This window comes from Oryza sativa, chromosome 5, assembly GCF_034140825.1.
Source record: "Oryza sativa Japonica Group chromosome 5, ASM3414082v1".
Classification (NCBI taxonomy): domain Eukaryota; kingdom Viridiplantae; phylum Streptophyta; class Magnoliopsida; order Poales; family Poaceae; genus Oryza; species Oryza sativa.
Genome location: NC_089039.1, coordinates 7,774,099 through 7,793,516, shown reverse-complemented (window position 1 = coordinate 7,793,516; position 19,418 = coordinate 7,774,099). Strand labels below are relative to the sequence as shown.

At 39.9% G+C, this 19,418-nt stretch overlaps 1 protein-coding gene and 1 long non-coding RNA gene across 2 annotated transcripts; one reads left to right on the top strand and one right to left on the bottom strand.

The window, feature by feature from the left end:
• The first annotated feature begins 13,165 nt into the window (after window positions 1-13,165).
• Window positions 13,166-14,820, top strand: LOC4338151 (pollen-specific leucine-rich repeat extensin-like protein 1). Its single transcript, XM_015784642.2, has one exon. It carries the CDS (start codon window positions 13,268-13,270, stop codon window positions 14,516-14,518), a length of 1,251 nt encoding a protein of 416 aa, XP_015640128.1. The 5' UTR covers window positions 13,166-13,267; the 3' UTR covers window positions 14,519-14,820.
• A 1,229-nt stretch (window positions 14,821-16,049) lies between these two features.
• LOC136356758 (uncharacterized) lies at window positions 16,050-18,345 on the bottom strand. Its single transcript, XR_010741699.1, has 3 exons — window positions 16,991-18,345; window positions 16,830-16,888; window positions 16,050-16,589 (listed from the first exon to the last, which is right to left on the bottom strand). It is a non-coding gene; the product is annotated as an uncharacterized lncRNA (long non-coding RNA).
• Window positions 18,346-19,418: the final 1,073 nt, after the last annotated feature.

The window sequence follows — 19,418 nt, the reverse complement described above, 5'->3', positions numbered from 1 at the left end:
GCCGTGACGAAATGCATGACGTATGTATTACGCACGCCCCAGCCCAGCAGCTGTTGAGTTCTTCTTATTATTTTTGTTCAGTTTCACGCGTCCATCTATTTGCATTGGTACTGCTGTCTCTGCCAGAGCGATTTGTTTCCTTCGATACGTTCCCTTCCTCAACTAATTGGATTAGATGTCTTTTATCCCTCTCATTTGTTGTATCAGCTCTTCGGTCCTCTGTCTCTGTCACCTGTGACCCTGAACATTTTGCTACTATTTTCACCGCACTTTTTGCACCTACACGCTCTCTCATTGTTCTTTTCTTTAACTATGGTTTACATGCACTGGTTGGGCTTGTTATTCTTTAATTTATTTGACTATGGTTTATAAAGGTTATTACATGGCAACTGCAGGTCATGGTTTCTTGTTTATCATCTCTCTCCAACTCATCGAAAATCCTAGGTAGTATGACAGTAACATGGAACATTTTGCTATTATTTTCACTGCAACTACATGCCTATTATTATTTTCCTCTTTACTATGGTTTACATGCGAACTGGTTGTGATTATGATTCTTTTTATTTAACTAATAACTATGGTTTACAACTTTCCATGGCAACTGCAGCCTGCAGGTGGTTTTTCCTTGTCCATTATCTTTCTCTCTATCTCATCCAAAATCCAAAGTATGGCCCTGATGATGGTACACTTTGAACCTTCTATAGAGACGAGATGGTACACCTCATCCAATTATGTTTCTGAAAGCAATTAATTTATTTCGTTCGTTATTGTGCTTCATTTTAGTTAATTAGGTTGGAACTCTTTTAGGCCCCTTTATTAGTACTGATATCCTCTAGAGGATATTTCCCCAACCATGTCTTTATCACTGAAATATTATTTAGCAACCTTACCCTAATTAAAGCTTTGCGACTATTTTCTTCGCTGCACATTTTGCACCTACTCACTCATGATTCTTCTTTTTAACTAGATGAATACCCCGCCACGTTGCTGCGGGAAATTAAATTACATAATATGTACAAATATGATGAAATATGATTATTAAAATTAAAACAAATTGATATACATATGAATTTTGAGCCTATAAATAATTGAGATTGCATGGTGTTATTAGAGAAGAAAGAAGAGACAATTTGAACTATGGATCTATCATCCAATGGTTAAAAATAATTGAGGTGATGTGGCTTATTGAGAGAAGAGAGAAATAGCGATAACTACACTTAGTGGGGATGAACTAGATAAGTATATAGGATTTGGTTTAGTTGCGTGTACCGAATATCTCATCATGGATTCAGGGCCAGTTTTCCTACGATTTGGAAGCCCTTGTGTGGGCTAGGATAATAATTTTTTCGATAATAGAAATCAATCATCCAGTCTTTGTACCGAGAAGTATCCAGCTAATAGAACAATGGTGGAATAATCTTTTTATTTTAGAACAGATCAATATATTCAATAGTGGAATAACTTCCCGAGAGAATATATGACGATGCTTGTAATCTTTACAGTCAAAAGAAAGATGTGTATGTACTAGCTAGGTTGATCTCTTCATCTTCATATTAACTATATGAACATTTCAGAGTCTTATCAGGGTTTAACAGTAAATCTAGGATGAAAAAAATCATGAATGTGCACCATATGTGTGTAAACAATTTCTGGCAGAATATTTTTTTTGAGCGAATACTTTCAGGTAGAATATTGACGGAACCAAAGAAAAACCCAAAAAGCTAAACTGCTGGACTCTTCAACTCAGCTAACTTTAGAGTTAATCCACACCAATTGGGGTCTCCTTTGAACTAAAAGAGTTTTGAAGAATTTTTACATGAATTAATTTAATTATTTGAAAATTCATATAAAATTTTGACGTAAAATGACTTCGCGAGAGCGACTTAATTTGAAGGAAATGAGGATGAGAGGGGAATATGGTGCCAACAGAACATTTTACTCCGCTGCTCGCAATTGGCGGGAAGAGTACATGTAGGACGAATTAATTGACTATATTGTAACAGAAAATGTTGCTCTTTCTTTTCATTTATGCTAGTACAGTGATTACTCTTAATTTGACACTGACGCATGAGCTATGTGTGAACAGCTGATAGCGAACCATATCTCAAAGAAAGACAATCTACACGGCTACATTCAATTAATCCAGTGCCCTGCATCTATCTAAGATGATCACCTTGCTACAAATAAATAAATAAATTTGCAATATATGCTACCAACCAAAAAAAAAATCCTATCACAAATGTAACAGCTTATGTAAAATATTGCTTTTCAAGATTTTCCTTAATCCTGCTACACCTCAATTCCATCATTACGTGGCCTATAGCTACCCTGAGATGTGGGCCAGAATAATTAGCGGCAGCCATACACAAAAGAGAATCACAATTAATTAAATCAATTAAACTGGAGTAACATGGCAACAACAACAGCATATAGGAACAAAATGTAGCTCACAAGCAGCTCGATCGAATCATCACTCGCCGGTCGCCACACGCAAACGCATGTATAACAAGAACAAGATCGAGAGAGAATACAGGTGAAAGAGAGAGATCCAGATTGGCAAGAAACGCAACGCGAATGAATTGTACACATGCAGAGGGCAGCGGATGGGAGGTCGCTGTCCGTGTCCGCGGAAGGAGGCCATGGAAGATTTGTGCGAAGTTTGCAAGCCAAAAAGCCGGAGGTATTGCAGGATTGTCCTCATCACAGCGTGAAAAAGCGAGCGACAACGATGGCCTCTGGCTGGCAGATGCCATCTCTCCATCCATCGATCCAATCTCTAATCTTTTTTTTCCCTCTTTCTCGCCTTTAATTTGTGGATCTAGTCTGAAGAGATGAGCTCGATCGATCTTGCGCTTTAATTTACTTGTGGCGACACCTAGTAACCGACCAGTGACGTGTGGGGGCATCGGGGGATTAATGGGGAGATTATTCAGTACCGTCTGCTAAACTGTCACCAATATGATATTAATAAATCCCTGAAACACCTCGCAGGAAAAACGTGCCATTTTTATAGCTTGATGCCTATGTGTATGTATATCTCATTTTCGGGCATTTAATTTTGGGCACTATGTAGGGAGGATTTGTTTTTTTTAAAAAATAATAGACTAAATGATTCTGGTACATAATTTAATTAACCTATTGATAATATATACTCCCTATACTTTTGAGTACAAATGTAACATAATGTGCGAAGTGAGCGTAACTCATTTGATTATATTTCTTTCTTTTTAGAAACAACTGATTAGGTTTCTTGCGGTGTAACTAACCCACCACATGTGCACACGGCTAATTATTCTTTTGCTGGTACGCGACATACTTGTGAAAAGCAAGACATCCGTGATGACTTTGTCAATCTCAAGATATATCGGCTCAGTCTTTCAGAAGTGCTCATAGGAGTAGGGTGTGCATGCGTGCGTTTATAGGGATGGGTGCATGCACGTTTGAACGCCTATGTTTGTACTATGTTCTTTTTTTTAAAAAAAAATCATAATGTGGTCTATGTACCAACTTAACATACATTTAAATACTACTTATTATTTAAAATTAATAGTTCTGGTGCAAGAACTTGATAAATGAGCCTTCTAGTATATCAACTTGGTAAGTTGGGTACAATTTCAACCTCAAATCCATAATACATAGGGAACAGGGAAAAAAATTCTGGCAAAAAAGAAAAAATAACCACCACCCATACACCGACATCAGCAACACATATAATGACGATAATCTACATGATATGTTTCCCAAGACTTGGTGGAAATTAATGTGTGCCACTTGTAATCTAGGCATTGCATGACAAATTAAATAATTTGGAGCACAATAAACGAAAGCAAGGCAAACTAGTAGTAATTACATATATACATGCTCTGTTGTAAGCATATAATATATATAATTTATCAAACACCACTTGAGAATTTTTTTCATGAATTTTGAAGGATTGAAGTCCTATGAGAATATTCCCTGTAAAGTCATTTGTATTGTAGGAATGTGTTCCAAAATCACTACATGATTTGTTTTCCATCGATCCCAAAACATTTGATGAAAGCCCATCTTTTACATTTTTCTCTGGAGCAACCAAAATCCTCTTTACCAAATTCTCATACATGTTTTTTTTATGTGAGATTCGGCTAGCTATATATATATGATGCTTAATTCCTTTATTGTTCCTATTTCTGTAATTTTTGCAATCTTGTGTTTGAAAGGAGCCATTAATTAATTTCTTATCACCTCCCTTTCATAATATAACTACATTTAGCATTAATTATAATTATGTCCCAATATATAACCACTTCTATATATATACCCCTTATCTCAGCCATCTCTTATTAATTTCTCCAACTTTCTCATCTCTTATAACCGATCACAACTATCCTCCACCAATTTTGGCTATCTAGAGAGAGTCGTGATATAATAAAACATTGTGTGATTGAATATGACTAAACATATGCAATTCGAGACAAAAATTTTGGCTGAACCATCTCTCTCTTATTGTAACTTTCTCACTGCATTTGTACTCTTACTTATCTCTACATGGATTCCTGTGTTTTGTTTTCACTTAAGATTTGGCTAGTTGTCATAGCTCTCAATTCCTTTTTTTTTTCAATCGTCTTTAATTTCTTATATAATGCGAACCGTCGTCGAGATATATATTAGGCTAGCTCGAGAGAGTCGTAATACAATAAATGAAACAGTAGTACCTAACTGAATAACTGAATATGACTAAACATATGAAATACAAAATTTTGGATGAACCCTTTCCCTTCCCTTTCTCTGGTTGTGATTTTCTGCCTGCAGCACTAGCTGTACCCCTCTATCTTATCCCTACGTCGATTCCATATTTCCATCGATCAACTTCAGACTTTATACGTATCCGGTTGGCGGATGTATATCGCACATATGTCACGCTATGTGCGGCTCTCATTGGCCTTATCTGAGTAGCACGTACTAAACGTACTGAGGGTGTGTTGTTAAAATTGGAAGTTTGGTTGAAATTGGAATGGTACGATGGAAAAATTAGAAGTTTGTGTGTTTAGTTTTAAAGTTTTTCTTCAAATTTTTAATTTTTCCATCACATCGAAACTTTTCTACACACACAAACTTCTAACTTTTCCGTCGCATCGTTCTAATTTCAACCAAACTTTCAATTTTAGCGTGAACTAAACGTACACAGCCATAATACTATAATCCGAATGTCATAATTCGTAGTAGTATTAGAATATGTTATATACGCGGAACGTAACTAGATTACATGCATGCATGTTAGGTACCCGGCTGGTAGGCCTACGGATGGACTCTTGTGCATGCACACGCCAGCCGCCGTGCGTGCGCGCGCGGCCGCGGGGAAGCGGTCGCCATACGTACGTCGCGGTGACCCTCCACCCGCCCCGGCCTGCCTGCACACACATCCACCCTCATCTGCCTGCGATAGAACGATGGATGGATCGTTCGAGTCTTGGAGAGGGTTCATGAGGCAATTGCTGCAGAGCGGGCACTAGTGCACGCACGCGTTTTGGCGAGATAGATAGACAGATAGGTTGCGATCGATCGGCTGGCCGACCGTCGCGCGTGGCTGTGGGGTACGTAGTGTGGGGGCTAGCTAGCTATAGCTTCTCCATCAATCCGCGCCTCGTCCCGTGCCCATGTAGCTAAGGTCTATTGCCTGGTTGGTACCCAGCTTCTTCGATCATGACCGTGTTTAGTTTCAAAATTTTTCTTTAAATTTTTAACTTTTTCATCACATCAAAACTTTCCCACACACTCAAACTTTCAACTTTTCCGTCACATCGTTCCAATTTCAACCAAATTTTTAATTTTGGTGTGAACTAAACACACCCTATGAAGAAGCTGGCCTGGGCTTTTTAGGCTGTGGTTTTCTAATACATTTTATAAGTTCTACAACTTTTTAAATTTTAACGGAAAAATAGAATGTTTGTGGATGACTTTAATTTTGGAAGAAGCTACATCTATGAAAAAAAATCTCCAAACAAATTAAACCCTAAGGCTGTGTCCAGATCCAGGGGTGTAAAGTTTTGGCGTGTCACATTGGATATATTAAAACACACATTTGAAGTATTAAACGTAGTCTAATAACAAAACAAATTAGAGATTCCGCCTGTAAACCGCGAGACGAATTTATTAAGCCTAATTAATCTGTCATTAACAAATGTTTACTGTAGCACCATATTATCAAATCGACTTAAAAGATTCGTCTCGCAATTTACACACAATCTGTGTAATTAGTTATTTTTTTCGTTTATATTTAATACTTCATGCATGTGTCCAAACATTCGATGTGACAGGGTGTAAAATTTTGCTAGGGATCTAAACAGGGCCTAAACATTGAGGTCGACCCGGTGCCGATGACTGTTGCGCCTGTGCACGTACTACGTAGGGGTGAAAACGGGACGGGTATTTCCCTCCCGCCCGCCCGGCCACATTATTTCGGGATAAATTCGGATCGAAATTTCGGATATCGGGTCCGAATACGGGCCTTTTTTGGCGGATACGAGATCGGGTTCGGAAACGTAGTATCCGACGGATACGGATTATCCAGTAAAAGTTCCGAGTATTACCCGGATAATTATACAGATATTACCCGTATTATGTTTTTGTGAGGTAACTTTTAGTACTATGTATTGGTTCTACTACGATGTATTGTACCCTATTTATTTTCTAAGATCCTAATAGCTTAATATAATTGTATTATGGATATATGGTATTGTTAAATGGTTATTGTCTATGTGATATATAAGATTGTTGTCTTCGACTTGATATCCGAATAAATATTCGTAACCGATAGTGTTCATTCTGTATTTTTGCTCGACATTATCTGAGTTTGTATCCTTATTCGGCACTATCCGTGTCCAACCCGATTCCGATTATAAAATATGGGTTAGGATATAAGAAAGATGGGATCCGACCGAATCCGACCCGTTTTCACCTCCCTATACTACACTTACGTCGATCCCATCGGCATAGGCATCTCCGTTCACATCGATCATCACTTCACATGGCTTGGCTCACAAGTACTGCAGTGTCTAGCTAGCTGTTAGTCCTGTGGGCATTCAGTGGACTACTGGTGGAGTGGAGCCCGCGGCGCGGCATGCAGGCAGTCCGGTGGTCCACTAGTAGTCGTGTCGTTCAGTGCGTGTACGACCCCGTGCAGCACAGATGATATCGGCCGCTCGCGTCGGTGCGTCAATCCAACCCTCTGCTGCTGCCCTGCACCAATTCGTAGCACCATGTAATATCACATCCTATACTGATAGTAACTTTCTCCGTGCTAAAAAAACAATATAATATTAGGATGTGATATATGTGTCACGTCGTAGTATGATGTTAAGTTTTTTTTTTGAGACGGAGGAAGTACATTTTAAGATGGAGATAGTAGAAGTTTTCTCCTCCTTGGAATTCCTGATATGCGCTCGAAATTATGTTCTGCCGAGCACATATTTGTTAAAAAAAATAGTACTCATGCGCAGTTTTGGAGCCTACGCTGCTGCTCGATCGACTTGGCATCCAAGCAGCCTGAATTTTACACCCACGGGATGTTAAGGTCTGGTTCAGTTCTCAAATTTTTTTTTTCAAAAAATATCATATCGAATCTTTGAACACATGTATAGAGTATTAAATATAAAATTATAAAAAAACTAATTGCACAGTTAGGGGAGAAATCGTGAGACGAATCTTTTGAGCCTAATTAGTCAATAGTTAGCCATATATAAGTGCTACAGTAACCCACATATACTAATGATGGATTAATTATGCTCAAAAGATTTGTCTCGCGGTTTCCAGATGAGTTATGAAATTAGTTTTTTTATTCGTATCCGAAAACCACTTCCCCTATTCGATCAAACATTCGATGTGGCACTCAAAAATTTTCTTTTTCGAACTAAACACACCTAATTACATGAGTTTGCTGCTACATATAGAAATTAAATGTAGATGTAGTTACGGCGTAGCACATTAGTACTAGTGCTAGTACAAAATAATTTAGTACGTGGAGTATAGATTTTTCCATTAAAAAAACGTACGCATCTGGGTATTTGGAACAATCAATAATATGATGGCCCATGCATAATGCTGTCAGCTAGCTAGTAACATTTTGATAATGGGAGACAAATTAAAAGGGGGAGGAGAGACAAGAGTTGACTTTGGTTTTTAACATCTACTATTGCATAATAATATTATGGTGCACTAACATATGTTAATTGTAGGGAAATTGTCCCAAAATCAATTTTCACGTGTGGATCGACTGTAATCGATTTTCACATACAGGTCCACACTCACAGCAAAAATTAATTTTCATATGCAGATCTTCACTCCCCGGAAAAACAATCAATTTTCATTGTACCTATGAATCTATCTATCTATTATATAGTAAAAATTCATCAAACATCCTATAAAACCTCCTAAGACGTCACGTGACACCCCCGTAAACGTTTCCAATATGCCACATGACACTCTAATAAATTAGAGAACTTCTTAAAAATAATCTAAACCATTAGCTTTCATTTAATTTGATGGACCCATTACTTTTAACCATTTAAATTATGTTTGATTAGAAAAATAAATAGCCACCTCCTAACCCCCACGGCCCAACCCCGGCCGACCCGTGTGTGGATGAATATGTAATGGACATACACACCTCGCCCATCTTTCTGTTTCTCTCCCCTATATTGATGCTACATTAATTAGGAAACATGATTTCTAATAAAAAAATTAAATAGCTATAACATGTAAATCATAAAGGTAACTCATATTTTGATAGATTATTTATGACAAAATTTACATTTAAAGACCTATATATATTTACTATATTTTAACTTTTAAATAAATATGTCACTTTGGTTTATAGTTTTTATTTTGAGTAAATTGCATTCACGATGCATCAACTTGACATGTGGGTACAATTTGATGCAATAACTTGAGAAATGAGTGTTCTAGTGCAACAACTTGGCATGTAGGTGCAATTTAGTATAAGAACTTTATCAGTGATCGTATAAATGCAATAATTTGCAAGGTAGGTATGATTTTGATACAATAAATTAAAAGGTTATGCGGCAACTTAATTATTCGGAGTATTTTTTATATAAATTCAATTTTTAAGTACTAATTTTGACAATATACTAGCACATATTTGTAAAAGTATATTTATATTTTTATCCTAATAACTAATAACTGAAAGCCAATTAAATTGGATATAAAAATTATTATATTTCGGTTGATATTTGAGAAGGTGAAGACAACAAAAAATTCTTAATGGTAATTGGATGTAAATTATACTATTATGTGCTGTATAATTCTTAAAAATTAAATTCAATATTATAAGGTAATATCCATATGATTAAAAAAAACTCACCTAGCATATGCTTAGCCAAGTTGATACACCAAAATAATAAATTATTATATTCTTGTATTAGAACACACCCACTTGTCAAGTTGTTGTACTCAGACGTTCAATTCTCAATTTCTTGCACTATATCGCACCCACCTGCCAAGTTGTTGCATTGTGGGTGCAATTTACTCTTTTATTTTACATGCCATTAAAAAAATTATGAAAACAAACTTACATTTAAAGACCCATATTTACCCTATTTCAACCGTCAAAAGGAATATGTCATTTTTGGGTTTTTTTTATTTTTCATGCTATTAAAAAACATATGAAAAAACTAATAATGTAGAATTTACTATCGTACATAACTTCATAATAATTAAATTATATCTACAACTATATAACATTAAAATAAGCAAAACTGTGATTGTTGTTCTTAAAAATTGCTCTCCCCATTCTTAAATTATGATAAGTCACAATAATATTATCAGATTTTTCATGAAAACTACGTTTATACTTTTGTGTCCTCATATTTTTAATATCTACACTGAATATATTGTAGGAACACAGAAGTAAAAAAAAAAGGATAGATCTTAATCAATCAATAGAGTTGTTAATGCTAATTTCAGTTAGTAAAGTAATTAATAGGAACTAAAACACAATCAGTTTGTACAAAAGCACAAAACATATATAATTGTAATAGAATTTTAGCAAATTTCACCTAATGTGATGGACGTATTATTTTATAACATTAGATCTTACTAACCATTGTATTCTTAAAGAAAACAAACTCTCATCCTCACTCGTTCCATACCACTATTGTATGTTCCCCATCCTCCATTATATGCGCATGTGGCCTCTCCCATCAGGATATCCCTTCCTCTCCTACTTTTTAACTAACATGTTAATATAAAAATAATCAATGAATGCAATGCTAAATGATAATAGTTCTTAAGTTATATTCAATTTTTAGTTTGTTTTGAACTGTTGTTTTATAATTAAATAAAAATTTCAAGATGAATATTGCTCAAATTGTATTGAATAAAAATTTACATATGTTTTTGGAACATCAAGTTCTATTCGTTGTGTGGCGACCAAATAACAACAGCAATGAATCACTATAAAAAAATTGACAATAAATAGTACATCATATTAAATCAATCTACATCCTCTATAACTCTCTAAGTCACCATGTGTTGCGTCTAAAAAATTATAAAATCTCTCAGAAATTATGAGGAAATTAACATGTGACTATTGGTTTCTAATCAAATCGATAGATCAATTATTTCTAACCATTAGGTATACTTTTAGAAAAATCTTTTGTTGCCATATGTCACGTCATAAAAATTATAAAAAGTCTTTGAAATTTTGTGAAAAAAACCATATTATCATCGGTTTTCACTTAAACCATTTAGTAAAATGAGAAAAACAATTTCCCCTCTACCTTGCCCTTCCCCTCGAATACACACAGCACTGCCCACCCCCTCTCCTCTCCTCTCCTCTCCTCTCGACTTAGGCTCTCCACCATCCATTCTTCTCCCCCTCTATGTACTTATCAAACTAAAAGAGAAACAATCAATAACATTAAAACGACCATGATTTTAAGCTGCACATCTGATTTTTAATCGAATTGTTGCTCTATTCATAAATAAACCAACAATTTAAGTTTCGTAATGCCTATATTTTGAACTTAAAATTTGTATAAAATAAAACATAAATTACAATCTGGCAATAGGGACTAGCTTGAGCCATTCGGAGAAAAATCTATTAAATTCGTAAGAAATGATTCTTACTTTTGACTTAAATTGGAACAACCATTGGCTTTTAATTGCCATAACCATTTTTAAATAATGCTTAGATATGATACGGACTTCCACTTATCCTGTACCGTGGAATTATGAGTTTCTCCACACATTATTGCATATATAAGCTACATTAAGGTAGCATTATATAGTGGGCTTAATGTTATATTTGTTACTCCTAAATTTTAATTACAGAACTCATGCTGACTAGCTTTTTTTTTTTGAAAACGCACACACACCGTAGATCATGCATATCATAGGAAAACAAGGTCTAGGATATATCCTCTATATTTAGTAATTCATATGTAACCGTCAATATGAACCAATTAGAAGGCAGGCTTGCATGTACAAATAAAACACATTTATTAGAAATAATAGTTTTTTAAATTGTTAAAAAAGAGAGCACCTAAACATTTAATTAAAAAATATCTTACTTTTAATTTACACTTAATTGACATGTTCTCTAAATAATCTAAGTCTACCTTCTTTCTAGGTAATGAAGACGATTATAGTTTAGAGCAAACTAATAGTTTGAAAAACTTATTTAAGCAGTGTGCATGAAGAAAATTTGTGGAGAAATAGTACTTACAAGTCTTTCAAATACAAACTACGATACATACCCGCGTAAATACACAGGCTAGTTACCTTGCTAGTTTTAATGACGACCAAACTCGTACATTGGACGTTGTGTAGATGTTCGCCCTTACGTGTACATGCTCTCAAGGTAAAATCCATATTACCCTTATCAATAATATACTCCCTCCATTTCACAATGTAAATTATTCTAGCATTTCCCACATTCATATTGATATTAATGAATCTAGATAGATATATATATATATCTAGATTCATTAACATCAATATGTATATGGAATTGTGAAACGGAGGAAGTATGACCGTTGGTTAATTCAATAAATGAAGGTAGTATTCCAGAAGGTCGGCACATACAGCAACAAAATCATCAGCAATACAGGTGTACCGTGTACATATGTTGATATGTACGTGTACTTCAAGTTTTCAACAGACCAGGACCAGTAATATTTCTAGAAACTAGAAACCAGTAAAATAGCTTGACGTACGGGACCTTGAATTATCTGTCGTCGCAGAGCCGAGGGCGTCAAAGAATTGAAAAATCAGCAAATTAAGTTCAGTTTACTCGACCTCGCAGATCGATAGCGATCATAATCTATCTATCTACCCATCTGTCTTACAAATCTACCACAAATTTAGCTTTCAAATCCTTCCAACCCCGTGCCAGTTTCGTCAACTTCGTTGAAGCATCACGGCAATTAAACACAGTGGCCGGTCTGAACACAGCAGCCGGTTAGCTCCTAGCTAGCTACCCCGTGTATATTGAGAGATCGGCGAGAGAGCGACGTTGTAGCAGAGACAGAGAGATCGAATGCAACGTGAAACGCGGGTAATCTAGTAATGTGTTGAGTTGGATGCAATTTTCAAGGGAATATGGGACGCTTTCACCCACGTTAATGTGTGTTTCTGGCTGCTGTCCCCTTCTTGCTGTTCAGTCGCCATTGCTGCCATTCATCTCCTGCTCTTGCAAATTGCAATGCTTAGCTTCTGCTGCATCTATTTACACTGTTTGCCTTGCGGGCTCCGCCAATCGCCATTGCCATGATGGCTCAAGAATTTTACTCTTGGTTTTCGTACGAATTACTTCTACTACTGGTATTTCCGTTTCTAACAAAAGTTGTCTGAAATATTCATGTTTTTCCAACTTCCAAGAAAGCTCTAGTTGCCCAGTCACACATTGAAGTATAGCAAAGTATAATCGATTGATTAATCAGCACAGGTGTTGATTAATTAGCAAAAAGTAGGGTTAGCAGTTGGTAAAAAGTGAAGAAGGGTAAAAAAAAAAAGTCAGATTTGGAAAGGGGAAGCAGCCAGGCAGGATACTGGGTGAGAGCTGGCAAGCAGCTCGAGACCACAAAAGCTGGGGGCCATGGAGACACGTGACCACAGATGCCTGGCTTTCCCGGGCTATAAAACCCCAGCCACCCTTCCATCCATTGGCACAAGATCACAGAAGCTCACAGTTCAGTTCTACCACGTACAACAGCAGAAGTGAGAGAGGGAGAAGAAGACAAGGGAAGAGGAGGAGCTTAGCTAGCCAGCCATGGCGAGGCGCTCTCCTTGCCTCGCCGTCGCCATGCTCCTGCTTGGGGCGTTGGCGGTGGCGAGCGCCTTCATTGATGAAGCGGCGGCTGCTGGCCGGGGGCTCGGCCATGGCGCCCGCTTCATGAGCAAGCAGGGTCGTGTGACATACGAGAAGCTGCCGGAGCCGGAGCCGAAGCCAAAGCCAAAGCCTCATCCTAAACCCACGCCAAAACCTGAGCCCAAGCCAGAGCCGGAGCCAAAACCAGTACCTGAGCCTGAGCCTAAACCGGAACCAAAGCCAGAACCAAAACCTGAGCCTAAGCCTGAACCTAAACCATACCCAGAGCCAAAACCGGAGCCGAAGCCAGAGCCAAAACCTGAGCCGGAGCCTAAACCTGAGCCTAAGCCAGAACCAAAACCAGAACCAAAGCCGTACCCAGAGCCGAAGCCAGAGCCAAAACCGGAACCGAAGCCGGAACCAAAACCGGAGCCCAAACCAAAGCCAGAGCCCAAACCACACCCAGAACCAAAGCCTGATCCGAAACCTGAGCCTAAGCCACACCCAGAGCCTGAGCCTAAGCCTGAACCTAAGCCTGAGCCCAAGCCACACCCTGAGCCTGAACCAAAGCCTGAGCCTAAGCCTGAGCCAAAGCCAGAACCAAAGCCGGAGCCAAAACCTGAACCAAAACCAAAGCCAAAGCCAGAGCCAAAGCCAAAGCCTGAGCCCAAGCCATACCCTGAGCCTAAGCCTAAGCCTGAACCAAAGCCTGAGCCTAAGCCTGAGCCAAAGCCAGAACCAAAGCCGGAGCCAAAACCTGAACCAAAACCAGAGCCAAAGCCAGAGCCAAAGCCAAAGCCTGAGCCCAAGCCACACCCTAAGCCTGAGCCTAAGCCTGAGCCCAAGCCAGAACCAAAGCCAGAGCCAAAACCTGAACCAAAACCAGAGCCAAAACCAGAGCCTGAACCGAAGCCTGAGCCAAAGCCTGAACCAAAACCAGAGCCCAAACCATATCCAGAGCCTAAACCGGATCCCAAACCAGAACCCAAACCACACCCAGAACCAAAGCCAGAGCCCAAGCCACAGCCGGAGCCAAAACCAGAGCCGAAGCCTGAACCTAAACCAGAGCCTAAGCCCGAACCAAAACCGGAGCCTAAACCATACCCAGAGCCAAAGCCTGAACCGAAACCTAAGCCTAAGCCTGAGCCAAAACCTGAAGCACCTCCGAAGAAGCACAAGCCGCCGCACATACCGCCAGCGACCGACCAGTGACGGCGATCACCGGAGACCGAGCACTTGCTGCTGCACGATTGAGGCATTGACGACATTATTTCGCCAGAGGGAGGAGCGAGCGAGTCACTACACTGTACCGTTTCTGGAATAAAGTGATGAGCTAGCTTTCTGCTTGCTTTTTTTCCCTTTTATTTCACGTTGTTTTTTCAGATGTGCCACTGCTAGCTAGTGTAATTAAATTATTTCTTATGTATCTACTGCCATTTTTATTACCGTGTCTGTGGCATTCTTTTCTACTTAGTAGTGTATATAAATAATAATATATATGTGTGTGCATCTTCTATGCTGTCCAGTTCTGTTTAATACTGCTCCTGTTGAGTTTCTTCTAGATTATATATGTGTAGATTCATTAACATTAATATGAATGTGGGAAATGGTAGAATGACTTACATTGTAAAACGGAGAGAGTACTATCCAACACTAAAATATCAAAACTGTTTATCCTAAATATTACATTTTGAATTAGCGCCCTTCATAAATACAGTGAAAATGGTACGGGCTCTCTTCTCCTCCCTCCATCTCTACATAAGTCTTTGGTCCCTCCCATTTATCTCAAAATAATATCTTTTTTCAAGCAATCAGTACATCAGAGTTTGTAAAAGTATATGATAAATGTATCAGGGTAGATAAAGAAACATAATTAAATTTGGATTTGATAAAGTGGGGATTTTCTAGTTATTTTGGTTTTATATTGATATACGTTGGATCGATAGAAAATGAATTTATTTTTGAGAGGGAGGCATTAGTACGTAAAATAAGCATCATGGGTAATCCAATCTGTACCTGGTTTGTTCCAGTCTGCCCTCTGCAGGTTCACGGTTTAACTCATGACCTGCATTGATTTTTGTTGATTTTACTATTCTACTATTAGTTACTAGTAGAATACACCGACAAAGTGCGGGGTACCATAATTTCCCCATTGGTAAACACATCGTTGCCACTGTCTCCTGCTAGTACTCCCTCTGTCCCATTTCAGTCTAACCATAAGTTTTCACGTCCAATTTTAATCATCCGTCTTATTTAAAATTTTTTTATAATTAATATTTTTTGTTTGTTATGATATGATAAAACATGAATAGTACTTTACTCGTGACTTATGTTTTTAAATTTTTTCAAAAAAATTTTAAATAACGGAAAAATTTGAAGTTTGAAGGGAAACACCCAGCCAATGTTGTAAATGACTGACCAGCTCGCCATTGGTGCACACTGCAGACTGCAGAGGAGATAATCATACAGCAGGCTAATGCAGCAGAGAGTATTCACAAGAGTCAAAAAAAAGAAATGACCATTCAGGAGCCGAAGGAGCACTACTGTACTACTCTAGTCCCACCGCAAAAGACATCCACATGTTTTTTTATTAAAAAAAATCAAAATTTACAAACTTTAATTAATAATTGAACTAATAATTTATATGTATTAGGGAGCACGGGTGATTATAAGAATTTTATGAAATCAAGAATACACTGTTTTAATAGAAATTTAGTGAAATTAAGAATGTATGGTTGGTTTCTGTCTCTTTAACCGTGTGTTAAAAGATGGGTTCACGAGGGTGTGCGAGGGTGGTGTTGTGTGTACATGTGCATTTGCTGTATTATAAAAATAATTTATATGTTTTGCACCATGTGACATTATTACATTCATTTAAATGTATTTTTCATATGATACCAAATTTATATAGCCGTTGATAGTAAAAGAAATATATTAATATTCAAAACTTTATGTTAAAGCTACCTTAAAAAACTTACGAGCCTTATATTTTAAAACAGTTAAAGTAAAATGAAGTAGTATAGTAATCAACTCTGTTAACGTCAGGAATTAGCTCCATGTCCTGTCACTCACGCGACGTTTACCTGCCATAAACCTCCGTTCCGTACAATGATAAACAGCATCTTGTACGTCCTTGTGTACTCCACACACAACACAAGCTTGTCCTGTAGACGCGTGACACGGACCCGGCAGGAAATCAGAGGAGCATGTTTGCAACTGTACGTGGATGGGCATATGACCATATGTAGGCCCCAACTTCAATTCCCAAATCCCAAGCTATGATCTTCAGCAGGCAGCATCGATCGAGAGCGATGGATCGGATTTGGATGAAATTAAGCAACCGTAATTAGGCGACCAATGCGATGGCAGAGCAGCAAGAGGTATCATTAATGGGTTTTTTTTTTAGAAAATAGAGGTATCATTAATGGTGGCGTTTACTTGTTGAAATTATTTACTCAAGATCTATTTTTTAGCTTAAGACATGATCATCAATTCTAAATACGGAATTGAGATAATTACTGACCAGATGAATTGAAGTTTTGCTAATTTCTTTTGATTCTTCTGTTGTCCTTCTTGATTCACCTGCACAGGAGTGGTTTGCACTATAAACCCTTTCCACTGTTTGAGATCAATCGGGCTCTTTTTTAGGGCTTCAGAATTTACACGTAGAGAATTAGTCGTCACCTCTCCTCAATGCCTTCATTTCTTTTTATTTGCACTGGTGAGACTCGGGGTCGATCCGGATAAGACTCAAAATTTGTTATCACCAATCACGGTAACGTTTATCTCTTGTCCCTTCGTTTATTGTTTCGTTTCTTTCCTGTTAGGAAAGGAAATCTGGTAGGATTTTACCCCTTCCCTAGCTAACCGGTATTAGCCGATAAAACCAACCAACATTACTTTCTTATCCCATGAGCTGAGATAATTTTAGAACGTTGTTAAACTGTACTTTAATCCACCATTTGCTCATCCTCCACCATTAGGGGTGGGCATTCGGTCTGTTGGCGGATGGCATGAGGCTCTTCGACCAAACCTGCCGAAACCTATGGCGAAGGCTATGGAGCAAGAGCGGCGCAAGGCGAAGAGTAGCGCCAGGCCAGAGGCGTCTCAGGCGAAGGGTGCAAGGCGAAGACTGTCTGCCGAAGGAGGATGACTTCGCCTTGATAAGTTCGCCCCCGCGAGGGCCGAGGAAGCCTTTCCGGCCCATCAGGCCGGCGATCGCCAGACGGCCCATCAGGGGCCCATGAGCACCTATAACATTATGTACCCCTGTAAATGCCTCTTTTGTAAGGGTAATCATGTAAATTCCCCTGTATAACCTAAACCCTGGTAGTAAGGACCTGTAATGGGGCTATAAATAGTCCCCTAGGGCCATGTAATGGGGGGATCCCAAGGAAAATTCAAAATTTAGTACACTTCATTTTCCCAACCGCTGTTGAGTAACCACGTCCTTCGACGTATGCAGTTGTCGTTTCGACAACAGCTGGCGCCGTCCATGGGGACTCCGAGCGAAACCACTGAGAGCGAGTGCCACCGAAGAGGGTCGTGAAGGAGAAGGCCGTCAGGCGGAAGGAGAGCGACGACGGACCAGACATGGCCGCCGAGGAAGGAGCAGAGCCTTCGGCGTCCGTGGCCGAAGATGGAGAAGGACAAGCGCCATCACAGCCGCCTTCGGCCCCCGCGCCATCACAACTGTCTTCGGCCCCCGCAACCTCAGTGCAAGTGCCGAACACGGCCGATGTGGCGAAGGCGGCTGCGGCGGCAAGGGCACTCCAGACCAGGGCGGGGAACCTTTCGACAAACCAACTGGTGGTGCCTCAAGCCGCCCCATCACAGCCGGCGGCGCCGATTGCGCTCGCCGTTGTACAGGCCCAAATCAGCCTGGACCCCGAAGTGCAAGCCGAAGCCGACATGGAAGCCATGCGGCAGAACATGACACGGCTCCAAGACATGCTTTGCCAAATGTAAGAACAACAACAAGCATACGAGGCGACAAGGCGGACCAAGGCAACGTCGGCTCCAATCCTTCAGTATTCGGCAGGCTATGCCCCACCTCAAGTCCGGCCGCAAGTGGTGACCCAGCCCTCTCCACCACTAGCCGCACAGCCGCCGGTGTACTTCGCCGAGCAGCATCAACCACCTGGCCAAGTGACACAAACAGTGACGGAAGGGGCTTCGACTCTGCAGGCGCAACTCTAAGCTTTCCTTCAGCAACTCAACCAACCCCACTACATTTCAAGTACAACCCCATCGGCTCACCCGGTGGGGAATACAAGTCAAGGTGCACCTAATTGGTTGCCACCGATTCAGCCAAGCTCGGGACCTTCGCCGTGGAGTAAAGGACAGTAGTTCGACTTCGGCAACACTGCTCAGGTGACAACCGTTCGGCAGCAAGTTCCAACCCTAGGCTTCGGAACAAACCAAGCACCAATCCAAGCTGCCATGATGTCGTCGCAGCCAATCTTTGACCCATCCATGGTGGCCCAGCAAGTACCACCAGTTGGAGCCGGGTAGTCGAATGCCGCGGCCCAACTCCACGCACAAGCCGTGATTTCGCCCTTTGCCATACCGTACCCGCAGCAAGGTGCGGTAAACAGGGCGGGAGGCGAAAAGGGGCTGCCGCTGAGTGGGGGAATCAAGACTCGTCCAATCCCGCCCCAGTTCAAGTTCCCACCTGTCCCACATTATTCGGGCGAAACTGACCCGAAGGAGTTCCTCTCCATCTACGAGTCAGCGATCGAAGCGGCTCATGGTGACGAAAATACCAAGGCGAAGGTAATACATCTCGCTCTAGACGGCATCGCCCGTTCTTGGTATTTCAATTTACCAGCCAATAGCATTTACTCATGGGAGCAATTGCGCGATGTTTTTGTCCTTAACTTTTGAGGCACCTATGAGGAGCCGAAGACGCAGCAACACCTTCTTGGCATTCGCCAAAGGCCGGGAGAGTCGATAAGGGAGTACATGCGTCGCTTCTCGCAAGCCCGGTGCCAAGTTCAAGACATAACCGAGGCGTCGGTTATAAACGCCGCTTCGGCCGGTCTGCTTGAGGGCGAACTAACAAGAAAAATCGCCAACAAGGAGCCGCAGACGCTCGAGCACCTACTTCGCA

Coding starts and splice junctions, on each gene's coding strand:
- LOC4338151 (XM_015784642.2), top strand. CDS start 13,268: ATGGCGAGGCGCTCTCCTTGCCTCGCCGTCGCCATGCTCCTGCTTGGG.